The 13,316-nt window shown below is 42.5% G+C and overlaps 2 protein-coding genes across 11 annotated transcripts in view; both read right to left on the bottom strand.

The window, feature by feature from the left end:
* REEP2 (receptor accessory protein 2) overlaps positions 1-11,670 on the bottom strand; it is a 42,142-nt gene extending 30,472 nt beyond the window's left edge. For 6 of the 10 annotated variants that reach the window (XR_010615203.1, XR_010615202.1, XR_010615204.1 and 3 more), the window contains exons 1-4: positions 7,339-7,407; positions 7,036-7,108; positions 1,403-1,479; positions 183-251 (exon numbers count right to left, since the gene is read on the bottom strand). Coding sequence is in view for 7 of the 10 variants with exons in the window: in XM_065690865.1 (XP_065546937.1) it covers positions 183-251; positions 1,403-1,479; positions 7,036-7,108; positions 7,339-7,370 (251 nt within the window). In the remaining 3 variants the exon portion in view is untranslated. The other 4 variants (XM_065690867.1, XM_065690871.1, XM_065690870.1 and 1 more) reach the window with 3 other exon arrangements.
* Positions 11,671-11,703: 33 nt separating this feature from the next.
* KDM3B (lysine demethylase 3B) overlaps positions 11,704-13,316 on the bottom strand; it is a 56,977-nt gene continuing 55,364 nt past the window's right edge. Inside the window, exon 24 of the mRNA XM_065690858.1 lies at positions 11,704-13,048. Within this exon, the coding sequence (XP_065546930.1) occupies positions 12,968-13,048 (81 nt within the window). The 3' untranslated portion in view covers positions 11,704-12,967. The remainder of the gene's footprint in view (positions 13,049-13,316) is intronic.

The raw sequence follows: 13,316 nt of genomic DNA, 5'->3' as shown, positions 1-13,316 counted from the left end.
GGAAGAGCGAGACAGAGAGAAAGATGGAGAACTGGTATCAAGATTAGCACAGGGACAGATGGAGACAACTGGCAGAAAGCAGTACAGGCAGAAAGAACAAAGACAAGATATAACGGCTCAGAAACAAAAGAATCAATATATCAGGTCATAATAGCAGAACCCTCTGTAATCCTAGAACATACCTGCTCCGAGTCTCACTTAGTCTTTCATCCATAGCCATGAAAACTCCATAAACAGGGCATCTCTCAGCCCTGCAAACACACCAAATTACAATCTGATAGCTACTCTCATCATTCTGAAGTCTGTTCAGAAAGTATCCCCTGGCTATTAATACTATGTTGCTTTCCATCTCATTTTCCAAAGTTTTCAACTATGACCTCCTTTTCCCAAATGGAGAAAAAGAAATCTGAAGTTCTTGCTAAGGCTGATGACTCAGTTTCTGAAGCTTCCAGGAGGTACTCCATAGATAACACTCTACAGGAGGATCAGTGTAAATAGAAAAGAGCTGGCAGCATGGACATCTCATCTCTAACCCTCACCCAATAAGGTTTCCGGGAAGAGACAGTAGCAAAGATTGAAACCAGTAAACGAAAACGTTCTTTCTCTGTTAGTAGTAAGAGACTTCTGGTTTCAGCAGTCCATTTTAAGCATGTGAACAAGCCAAAGCTCTTGTTCTTTTTAGATCTTTGCTTCTGAAAGTTTATGCAGGAAGAGGCAAAACTGATGAGCGCTTTTGTGAGGCATGTGTGGCATTTCATGTTTCTTTAAGAGATACAATTCTTGACTACTATTCTTTCAGAGATGTATGCAAAGCTCAGACACTAAAGTGAATGAAGAAACTGAAGACTGCCTGTTCGGAAGGTTCAGTTGAAGACACGTAATGGCGATCTGTCATTTTTCGAGGCGTCCATATTGCCAAGCACGAAAACACAGCACTGCAAGGATTAACTCCACCCCACCCCCACGAGTAGAAGAGAATGTAATCATGGAAAACACCTCTCAGAGCACAGAGGTGCGTTTGATCTGCTCCTCCATACAAGGGGCTGGCAAAGCAAAACAGGCCCCTTTCTTCTACCATCTTTTTTTTTTTTTTTTGTCTTTTATACCTCCGTTTCTCAAACTTCACCAGTTCCAATCAAGTCTCTCAAAAATGCTTGATATTATGAAGATCCTCTTACAGACACTGTGCATTTATTCCAACTGTTTGCAAGTACAGAAGAAAGCAACTACTACCCTACTACCCACCTACAAACCTGCAGACTCTTCACAGGGACTGAAAATGCCTAAAGAGACAGTTTATTCTTAGCATCCCTTCTTTAAAAAGCCATCAAAGAAACCCCAAACAAACAAACAAAACCCAACAACCCTCCCCCCCCAAATCCCATAGTGCCAAGGAACTCACCAAGAAAGAACAATGTCTGTAAGTGTTTCTGCAGTGGTAAAAAAGGCAAACACAATCCAGTACATCATCCACTTCACCTGCAAAAGAGCAGCCATTCAATACACATCCATCAGAACCCGAAAAAGGCAAAATGTCCTCTCAGTAAAAATGACTCATCATCTCCACACATTACAATGAATTCCACAACAAGAAGGGCATATATTATCAGTAATGGAGGAGGGTCCATACTTAATAGTACATTATAGTTTGGGAAAACACGTAGGATTAATGTGCTCTAACTAGATAAATGCATACAGATACACTGATGAATGCATACCCTATTGCAGCATCATGAGCAACTGTGCAAAAGCCCCAAATAAGCTATCTAAAAAGAGAAAGCAGTTCACTTCAAGAAGTTATATTCTTTCATGTATCATGACTACTGTAATAAATACATACACACACACAAAAGTTTCAACTGTAGCCCTGTATTTTCTAAACCACAAAACCAAAAGATACAGGACTTTGCTCTTATTAGTAAGCACTATTTGCCTTAATCATTATGCCCAGAAATTACACGAGCATTTCTCTTTTCTTTTTAAATAAAGGCTCGTTAAGAGAGGTAAGAAAGCAAAAAACATGTCACAAACTCATCTTCCTGTTTAAGGTCTACTTTGTGCTGTGATGGTACATCTGTATGCCTGTCATCTATCTCCCTACTTTCTCACACCTTTCTTCCAAGCAGTAGATATTTCTTTCAAAGCAAACATAAAATAATCCCCCATTAACACACACACACTCTCCCCCATCCTGTTTTAGTAGCAAGTCTCTGAATCAGCTGAAATATAAAAACTGCTACCCCAAAATGCCTAATAGTAGAAGAGTCGATATCTTATGTGGGAAACTGCCAGTTTTCTATGCTGTTAAGAAGTAAAAATAAGTAACAGATAAATGGAAAGAAGAGGTCACCTTTGCTAAAATCACCTTAGCACTTTTAGTGTCATCAAGAATAGGAGCGAAAAGTAAACTGAATCAAAGAAATTCCACATATTAAAGCCACACATTAATCCATGTATTAAAATTACATGAACAGTTTAGTGACAGTCTTTGTTACAGCAAATGAAGTTACAAAAGCAGTTATCTCCCTAAACTTCTATGTGTTGGGGAATTTGGTGATCTGTTCTTGAAAGAGCTTCCAAAACTTCCTTAAAAAAAACCCAACAAAATGAAACAAAAAACCCCACAGAAATTATACTGCATCCAACCCCTCTAACACAGTGGATGGTTCTGAAGATAGTGATTAGTAGTCCAAACTATTTCCACTTTATTATGCATTTTTTCACAACAGAAAGTAGCAAAATTTGTATTTTATGGTGCTCTCCTGCCTTTAGTTTTTCCCTTGTATCATCAATTTGGACAGGACCAGGCATCGTTCACTCAACTTCTAAAGCAACTCTATGAAACAAATACTTAACTCTTCAATTCAACAATGTAAATCAGTTCTTGTATGAAAAAGTGTGCGAAGAATAATAAAGCAAAGGTGGCATATAGGGATCCCAATGGGTGAGAGATTTCAGAGAAGCTACATACCAGTAAATCTTACTTCAATATTAGGCAAAATGAAGGCAGTAATAAAAATGATTAGCACATATCATTTTGCACTATAAGAGTGCAAGGTCCTATACCTGGGTCCGAGCAATCCCAGGCACACCTACAGGCTGGGCAGAGAAGAGATTCAGAGCCGCCCTGCGGAGAAGGACTTGGGGGTGTTGGTCAATGAGAAAATGAACATAAGCCGGCTTCAGTGTGAGCTCGCAGCCCAGAAAGCCCGTTGGCAGTTGGGGCTGTTCATACTGGAGAAGAGAAGGCTGCGTGGAGACCTCATAGCAGCCTTCCAGTATCTGAAGGGGGCCTATAAGGATGCCGGGGATGGACTCTTCGTCAGGGACTGTAGTGACAGGACAAGGGGTAACGGGTTAAAATTTAAATAGGGGAAGTTTAGATTGAATATAAAGAAGTTCTTTACTATGAGGGTGGTGAGGCACTGAATGGGTTGCCCAGGGAGGTTGCGAATGCTCCATCCCTGGCAGCGTTCAAGGCCAGGTTGGATGAAGCCTTGGGTGGGATGGTTTAGTGTGAGGTGTCCCTGCCCATGGCAGGGGGGTTGGAACAAGATGATCTTAGGTCCTTTCCAACCTTAACTATTCTATGATTCTATATAATGAGGAATATATTTTTTTGGAGAAAAAAAAATTAATTTCTCAAATGTAGTGAAATTCTTTGCAGGTTTCCATAGCTCTTGCTACAGTGCTTCCCTCACAGGCAGGGTGGGTTTCTACAAACTTTCCGACAGGCCTGAACAAACACTCAAAGAAGCTAAATTGTCAAGGATAAAAATGAAGGGACTCTTGAGGATTAACAACTGGTTAAAAGAGAGGAAAGAAAGGGTAAAAATAAACTGCCATTCTTCACAACAAGGAAAGTTACCAGTGAAATCACATACGAATCAAGTGTTGAGACCTGTCCTGCGCACCTTCTTGAAAGATCTGGAAAAGGTTGTGAACAGTAAGATGACAGAACATGCAGAAGATACTTTCCTATACAGAGGATTAGGTATGAGTTGATTCAAGAATTCAGAAATGGATACTGATGGATCTCCAGTTGACATTTTGTCATTAAATATCATTAAATACCAAGTAATGAACTTACACTATCTGCTTTTTCTTAAGTGAAAACTACTGTGGTAACATAAATTAGCTCATGCCACTCAGTTGTCACTGTAGACAGCCTGATGAAACCGTAAGCTCAGTGCTCATCGTACATTTTTATTCTGCTAACAGAATGCTAGAAGTATCAGAAGAGGAATAGAAAAGAACAGAAAACATTGCTTTGTTACTATTTAAATATTCTGTATTCACATCTTTGATACTGGGCAAAGGTCTCTGTCTCCTCCTGCCACCCTTCACCCTACGCTCTCCAGTCAAAGACAAAAAGAAATATAGTACTTAAATAAACTAGAAGGGTGCAACTTCTAGCTCTAGAAGTCCCTGAAGTGCAGATGACCAGAAACTCCAGGGTCAAACCAGGACATATTTTTCTTCAGTCCATTAGTAGGAGTCATGTCTTGCTGCTCAAGCTGATGACCACCAATTTCAGCTAACTGCCCAGAGTCTCCCAAGTTGCACAAAGAACAAAACCAAATTCAGTAAATGCATAAGCTTAATTGGAAGGTAGATTTGACCAAAGGTGAAGATGACACATAAAAAGAATGAAATTACTTTTAAAATACTCTGAGCTACTAGAAGCAATCTGTCAGGAGGTGCTGAAGGATTTCTCAAATTTGTATCATGGCTGGGGAAAAGAGAAAGTTTGCACTGTACTCTGATGCCACTGACGGACAGCTTGTGGTAGCTTGGTCTGCATCAACTCAACCTTCAAATACACACACTCTAGCACAGATACACCTATAAGATCTTTCTCCCCCACCAACACTGGTTCCTAAGCACTACAAGCAAACAGTATTACATAGACACGGCTGGCTCTGAAAATGCAGAGCACATCATTCGAGTTTTCCACATGAAGAACAGTTTGAACAGCCCCCTTTCCTGTTTTCCAAATAAGATCAGTTTTCCCCCATCTTATGTTAAGAAGGAAGAAGCCCTCCAACCATAAATGACTTAGGCAAATACCAGTCCAACGTCTAAATGCTTATTTCTGATACAGTTCTCTCAAAGAGAAATAATTTATATTATAAAATCAGATTTAGCAGTTTAAATACATTTCCTTGAGCCAACTCCAGTATTGTCACTGAAACTAAAACCGAGAGAATTTTCTGCTGTAGCAACCCAGAACTATGTACTTCAGGAAAACAATCTTGATTAAGTGTTAAACAGAACCCCAAATGAATGCCATACTTTTCCACATCAGCCCTAATGGGCTCACAACCAGATGATTAATTATTATTGTTAAAATAACTTTATGATACTCAAGTACTGCATCTTATTTCTTTTTTGCCATAAGATTAAAGAAGTCTTACAGTAATTTAGATAACATCTACCAAAAGAAAATCAGATTCTGCAAGAAAACACAGCTTTTACGTACCTCCACAACTAACCTACCCACAGAAAAGATGCAAGTTTTTACAGTAAAGAATACTGTAAAGAACACCGACACATTCAAAGGCTCCATATTTACCAGGTCTTTGAGCACCAGAACAAGCAAACTCTGGAGTTTCAAAAAAAAAAAAAAAAAAAAAAAAAATTTCTTTTTTCCCCTCAAGCTCTCAACAAAGCAGTTTTAAACTCTCAAATCTGAGTCTGTCTTAAAGTCAACACAGATTCTGCAGCTGGAACACAACCATTCCATGACACTCATGAGCCAGAATAAAATTCTGGGTAAAAAAAAAAAAAAAATGCATTTCACGCAATAAATGAAGGTTACAGGCAACAGGAAGGAGAGAGGAGAGAAAGGCCAAGGATTACAGTATACAATACTATTTCATACATAACTTCAAAGGTAACTATGAAGTCACAGGATCATGCGATTATTCAGATAGTTTCTTTTATACTTTCTTTTCAGTTTTTAACATCATAATTTCAACATTTAGTAAGGCTCTTCATATTTCTGGCTATCTCTAATACTCACTCAAAACACCGTATCAGTTACCTCATGAACACTCACATTTTCACTTCTCTACTGAGACCAGTATAAAAACCCCGCAAAACCCAAGAGCAAACCCCAAAATACTTCAGCCAGATGTGGTTTGTAAAGCTGTCCACTATGAGCAAGACTCCCACTTCAGCTGGCATCCTCATCAAAAACCAGTAGGCTGAATTTTAAGCCAGCCCATGGGAAAGGCCTAGGCAATTCTAGAGGACAGAAGCACCATAAGACAGAAAAGGATCCTGCAATATTTATAGTTGACGTGTCATTTCTAAAGGAGCAGTCAAACTGAGAGGGATGAGAAGTCTCAGACTGCACCACAAAGCAATATTGACAAACTATGTGCTATTCACCCTGTCACCTTTCTTCTCCATCAGGTTACTTCTTGCTCTAGGTAACAGAAACTCACCCCACCCATGAACCAAACAACTCTTATCTCCACTGATCAACTCGGAATATCCCTTCTGTAAGATGACACATCACATCCCTACAACGCACTCGGTGTTTTAAATGCGGTAGCTGTACGGATGATGTAAGACAGACAAGGTGAAACCGACTCCCGAACGGAAGGAAGATGAGGCCTTGACTAACAGAAAACACTGATCACAAGCAAGGCGGATAGGGAGACAAACCAAGCACGATTACTCAGCTTTTCGGAAGACAACAAAAGTTGTACTGAAAAAGCTGTAATCGGACTCAGAGCAAGGACGAAGCCAGGAAAAAGAATCTGCCCTGGACTTCCATCTGCGTCCACGGCGCAGCGTTTCCACCCTCCTCCCTTCCTCGCTCGGCATCTCCCGAGAAAAAACGGATTCCCGACGTTTACAGTCGGGAACCTCCCGCTTCCGTACGCGCCCTTCCCCGCCAACTTCTCTCGAGCGCCGGGGCCGCCGCCCGCGCAGCCGCGCTGAGGGGCCGAAGCCCCGGGGACAGCCCGGAGCTGCCGCGGGGAGCGGGAGGGCGCTGCGCCGGCGCGGCCAGCCCCAACTCACATATTCCTTCACGTTCTTCGTCTTCACGGCCTTGTAGGAGGAGTACGCAGGGTAGAGGGTGCCGAAGATCAACCTGCGAGAGGAACGGAGCGCTCAGCACCCAGCACCGCCACCTGCCGCAACCGGGAAAAGGCCCCGGCGCCTCCCGGCAGGGCGCCGGCGCCCCGCGACTCCCCCAAGGCGGGGCTCGTTCGCCCGCTCCGCAACACCGCCCTTGGGCCGCGGGCCCGCCGCAGCCGCCCGCCATGCAGTCGACCCCGCAGCGGCACCGCCGCATCCCCCGGCCGCGCCGCCCGCACTCACACCACGAGGCGGGAGATGATCCAGGAGACCATGGCGGCGGCGGCGGCGGGAGGCGGCTCCGGACGCGCAAGCTCGTGCAGCAGCGCGGCCCCGCCCTGGGCGCCTGAAGGGGAGGAGCCCGCGCCGCGCCTCTGCGGAGCCCCCGGCGCCCCGCCCCGCGCGCGGGCGGGGCCGCGGTCCCCGGAGGGAGCGGAGCTCCCGAGGGAGGAAGGCGCCGAAGGAAGACCGCGGGCGGCGCACGGAGCTGTAGAGACCGGGACGGGGGAAGCCATCTTCTGTAAAGGCGCCTCGCTGGGGAATTCAAGGCAGCAGCAGTAAAGATTAAAAGCATTTTAGAGGCCCACGGCTTCCACCCAAAGCCGGACGTAAAACAAAACTAACTCGGCGTCAAACCGGAGGGATGAAGGCTGTTATTCGTAGTTTCCGTGATATTTCAGCTGCTGTCTAGTGCTCTTGTTCTTGGGAAGCTCAACAGAGAAACCAAAGATAACTACACAGACAAGGCTGAACGGGGAAAGGGGCGTGAAGCCCCCTTGCTGTGGGGTGGGAATGCGCACGCTTTAGCGTACCAGAGGAACAGAAACTGTTAAATTTCAACAACTCGGCCAGAATTCCCGTCCTCGGGCAGTGCCACAGCTAATGAATGGGCCGCTTCTGCCTCCCACCCCTGTAGCCTGTTTCGTGCATTTCAGTCGATGGAACGGGCCCTGTACACAGAGTTCTGATGATGATGACCCTTATATAAGCTGGTTTTTAATTAAAAAATTATTTGCTGCTACTGTAGTTCTTCTGCTAACCAAAAAAAACCCAAAACCCAACCCTGAAGGAAGGCACTATGGCAAAGTCTCATCACTTGCCAAATAGCCTGTATGAAAAGGACCAAAGAAAGCGTAAGAGCAAAAACAATGAGCTGCTTAGAGAAGAATCTTCTAATGAGTGCATGAACTTCAGCATAATGAGCAACGATGAAAAATACAAAGTATTAGCAACTCTCCATTACATGTAAGAGTTGAAAAAACAAATGTCTCTACAGACAGTAACATGTCATAGTCTGCTTTTGGATACGAATGGCCACAAAATGATTGCTAAAGGGACTGTACAATTTATACCATTGATGGTGCAACTGACTTATAAACAGAATAAAAGGAATCTGCTCTCACCTCCACGTAACTCCAACATGCATAACCTTCACCAAAATAAGTCTTATTTCTAACGGCACCGGTTTCATATCAGAGAATTGCATGGCAACAGCTGTTACCTATGTAATGGGTTCATCTTCAGGTGAGTGAAAGATGCAAAGAGATGAAATAAAATTCAGACACCTGGTGAGTAAAATGTGTTAAGAGTGTGGGAGGGCTAAATCACTGCACCATGGGTAAGTGGCACCTAAATAAAATGTGTCTTACCTTTTTAAACTGTTCAATGTGCCCAGGAGCAGTAGAAAGACTTACAGTGCATTTTAAGTAAACTGTGTTAAGAGCAATAGAACATGAACATTAGTAAAGCAGGTGGTCTTGGAAATGTATGACATGGCAGCTCATTGCTATATGGCACACTGAGCTTTAGAGCAACCTCAGGAACTGTATTTTAAGCTAACAATTCAGTTAGCAATAAGCAGCTCAATTTCTTTCCATAAAGAATAAGTAATTAATTCATTAACTTACTTTCCCACAAGGAAGTACTCCTGGTACTGAAGGGCTATTTTTGGAACAAAAGCCAGCTGCAGTTCAAATTAAAATAGTATGATTAGCAGTATTCTTTATATGAAGCTATCAGTAATATTGTATACTGCTGTGTAATTAAGACCTTAAGACCTACCCAGGAAAACAGCTCATCGATTGTTTTCAAATTAAGGCTGTATATTTTTCCAGAAGGTGTGCTATTGCTGAAATAACTCATGACAAATTTGTGTTCTACGAATGATTAAAACAGCTGACCAAAGACCTATCAATCTACTATGGCCTAAACAATAAGGCGTGGCACCAAATGAACCATTCCTTGAGTAGAGCAGCTTAAGCAAAGCTACATCTAAAACAATGCCAGGTCAGATCTGAGATCCTGCTGAAACTGAAGTTCAGGCAGATGCTGCTGTAATGAAAAGGAACAGCAATTAGTCAGGGCTGAAGGATACAAAGTGCCTCTGTGCAAGTTTAGCAGAATAAATAAGGGTCTCATGAAGAAAGATGAAGTGGAAGAACACAGTGGGAACACTCTCTGAAGCTTAAAGGTGCAGGTTGTAATGGAGGAGTATCAAATGCTGGATGGTTTAAGGAAAACACAAAAGTGTGAGCTGATAGTATAAACTGACATTAAGGGACCTTAGAGTTGGAAATTGTTCTGAGAACTTTTCCCTTCTTTACCTGTTGTGCTTTGTGACTGAAAGCTGTTTAAGGGACCTTCCTAGGGGAAGCAGCTGTATCTTGTTACATCCAGCTTTTGAAACTCTACCCGTTTTGTATTAGCCTATATAAAAGCAGAGAGGTGACAAAAACTGGTAAGGCAGAAGGATGAGGGAGACAAGAAAGAGAAGTAAAAGTTCTGCCTGGCTATTTTTCAAATGCCTGGTGGGAGTGTGCGGCTCTTTTTCAAGGCTGAGAATAGGGAACTTAAAGACTACTGATGAAAAGAAGCTGTGGGCTGATGTCAAATTCTGAGTTACACTGAGAAGTGGCCACAAGCAGGCTGGTGTATCACAGATAGGCAGGAAATAAGCTTGGGAAAATGCTGAGGATTACCACCAGAAGATCAGTTACCAGAAACCAGAACCGGGAAATGCATTGTCCACTGGTGCTTCCACGCGGTACTTCACTCACACACTGTGTAGCCTCAGTGCTTTTCCACCAAAGCAACACTTACAAGATTAATGATAAGCCACTAGCATGTGTCATACAGCTCACCCAATACCTCAACTGTAGACGCTTAGAGAACTATCAAAAGGCTGCCAGAAATGAGGAAGGAGAGAGACATTGTATGCACATAGGAGCAATAACTTTAAAGAATATCTGTGCCTGGTAACTTCTTCCTTCTTATTTGTATTGCAGGTAAATTCAACTTACTGCTTCGCATCTAACTCCTCTGCTCCAATTCTGACTTCACATCCTCAGCTTCTACGAGAGGCTGTCTCGGAGTCTTTCAGAGGAACAACAAATGGATCAGAGCCTTTGATGTATTAAGTACCTATTTTTTCCCCATATTTACATTGCCTGGTTCAGTTGCCTCAGTATAGTTTACAAACAGACGAGAGATGTAAGTGTTGTAAAATTAACCCTGGCAGACTACCCTTGCAGACTACATTGATACATTTTTAATCAACATCAAAAAAAGTTAAGTTGTGGTAGTCTCTGTCTCCCAATGCATACAATCCAGATAAAGAATGAAAGTTTTAAAATGTAAGGTACAAGAACTCGTTTGCCAGATCAGTCTGCAGATTCTTCCTGTCCTCATCTGATCTAAAGTCTGGATTGCTACAAATTTCTTTAGCTTGTAATTTTTGCACAAATCATTCCTCTGATTTTGGATGAATATTGCTTTAGGTTGATTCTATTCTGACTAATAAAAGAGGAAATTCAAGAGACAGAAACAATGTTTGATATGCTCAAACCAAGGTTCAGCATGAGATGCAGAACTCAGTGTAGATCACTGCACTGGAAGTTACTGAAGCTATTACATTATGCATAGCCAGGTCTTTTGTCTTTTTTGTCTTTACCAAATTCTAATTCCTGGTATATACACACACACAAATTATCTCAGCTGTAATCAACCATTCAGAATGGGTTGTATGCACAGAGCGCAACAGAATTGCACGAGAAATGCTGCACAACAGGAATACAGTGAAGTTGAATGGTTTGTGGGTCTGGGATAACCCTTTCCATGTGTAGCAGCCCGAATTAGCCTGTATTCACAGGACAGCTGCAAGAGTATGAAAGCAGCAAAAGTCTGGGCGTGAACTACTTGCACCCAATAACCAACCTGAGAAGCTGACAGCATGCCACATCAGTGACCAGAACTGCTGCTGCCATCACAACTCCAAGGTCAGAAACCAGGGAACCTTTACCACCCCCATCTGTATCCCCAAGTAGAGAGGGCAGCTCTGAACCCCAGCCTGTTAGGAAGACAGTGAGAGGTGGGGAGCACAGCACAAGAGATCACAAGATAGATCCTCCACCCAAACTACCTCAGAGAACCAAAATTCACAGGTACCTTGGTATGCTCCCAGCATATATGTGGGCCACGAGGTGTAGAACACTCAAGCCTTCTGGTCAGACACAGGGCAAGAAGTTAACAGGCAGCTGACACTAGCAAAGGCTGACACAAACTCAAAGCAGGACGATGAGGGTACAAGTCTGAAAGAAACTGCTCAGGCTGTTACAGTAAATGACTTTATTTTTTAAAAAATGAAATAACCGTGAACATATTAACAGGCCTGCGGGTGGCACTACAGTACAGCTGGATATAAGGTAGATACATTTCTCCGTGTACCCGGACAATGAAATCCATTGCATCAATGCTGACATTAGTAAATTCTGAATACAGTTCTATCAAGCAGGAACATTTTACTTAAAATAGTTCTGGACAAAGTTGACACTGAAAGTGAACTTCTCCTTCACTTTGGAAAGGATAGATGTTTTTAATTAGCACTGGTATTGGGTGAACTATTGCCTGCAGTCACCAGTGCAGGGAGAGATGTACAACATCTCCACATGAGAACAGAGTTTATACTCCTTCTTACTTCTCATTCTGAGGAAGCAAAGTGGCATAGGGAGAGGGGGGAAGATGAGTGAGGAATATGGACAAGGGAGGTGGGGTGTCGATTTCTATCCACTCTCCTTTGGCTGGTTTTGTGCTATTTTGGACTGCTTTCTAAAAATCAGTTCTTGATTTTACTGTAAGGAAGACTAAACGTAACGCGCCTTTCCTTAAAAATCCAGGAACAGTGTGGTACTTTAAAAATACTAAAAATATCTACTTTCATGAAATATTAACTGTTTCACTACAAACCTATTTTTTCACTAAATACACAATTCTCTTATTTCTGGAGTCTCATGGGGAAAAAAAAAAAAGTGGGTTCTCCCTTTATTTCTGCAACTCTACAGTGTACAGAGAAACGGCTACAAGAAGGGGAGTGCAGAGAATAATTTTATTCTTTTCCTTGGCCTGTATCTCACATGGGAAGATTGCTTAAATTTCTGCAGCTGGGCTACTGTTGGTCACACTCCTTCAGCAGTTATCAACTAAGTCTGCAGTAGGACAACCCACCTCCAGCACATTTCTTCTAACTTTGTGGAGTCTAACTAGGCATGAGGAAAAAAACCATCCACACTCTTTATACCATTTCTAACCATAATATGCACCAAGTGGTTTCCATGTTCTTCCAATTTGCAAAAGGCCACAGGAAAGGGACATGGCACCTTTCACTAGAATCTGGAATTCTGCATGTAATAGTGCAACCTTCCATTAGACCTTGAATGTTGAGGCAGCGTAGAAAAACGGTGGCTGAAGAGTGTGTGTAATTCTGACCACACCAGCTCTTGGTGAGAAGCCCCTGCACCTGCGGAGGCAGTCATGTGCAGTCCCTGTATGTACTGTGAGCAAAAGGCTTAGTTCACAGGGCATTTGGAATTAGAAATTCCTACGATCTAGCTAGCTTGGATTCATGAGCTTTCAGTGTGCCAACAGCATCTTTCACTGCATGGTAGATAATGTTCTTCACCTGTAACAGGAAAGAAAAAAAAAAATCCATATCTACAGAGTAACAAGGAGAGACTCATATACCCACAATCAACTTGGACAGCTGAATCCGTAAGAGTTAGCAAGAATATTCAAATTATATACTATCACTGCTTCAGGATATTAACTGCACAAATTTAACTGTCACAGACAGCAAGTATTTTACACAATTGCACAACTGCAATCATTTTCTGATTATTCAGCAACATATATTTACTCACGTGATTTTCAAGTCTCTCTTTTACGAGAGT

The sequence above is a fragment of the Lathamus discolor genome, chromosome 10, assembly GCF_037157495.1.
Source record: "Lathamus discolor isolate bLatDis1 chromosome 10, bLatDis1.hap1, whole genome shotgun sequence".
Classification (NCBI taxonomy): domain Eukaryota; kingdom Metazoa; phylum Chordata; class Aves; order Psittaciformes; family Psittacidae; genus Lathamus; species Lathamus discolor.
The sequence above is the reverse complement of the archived record's forward strand: the minus strand, read 5'-3'. Positions and strand labels throughout refer to the sequence as shown.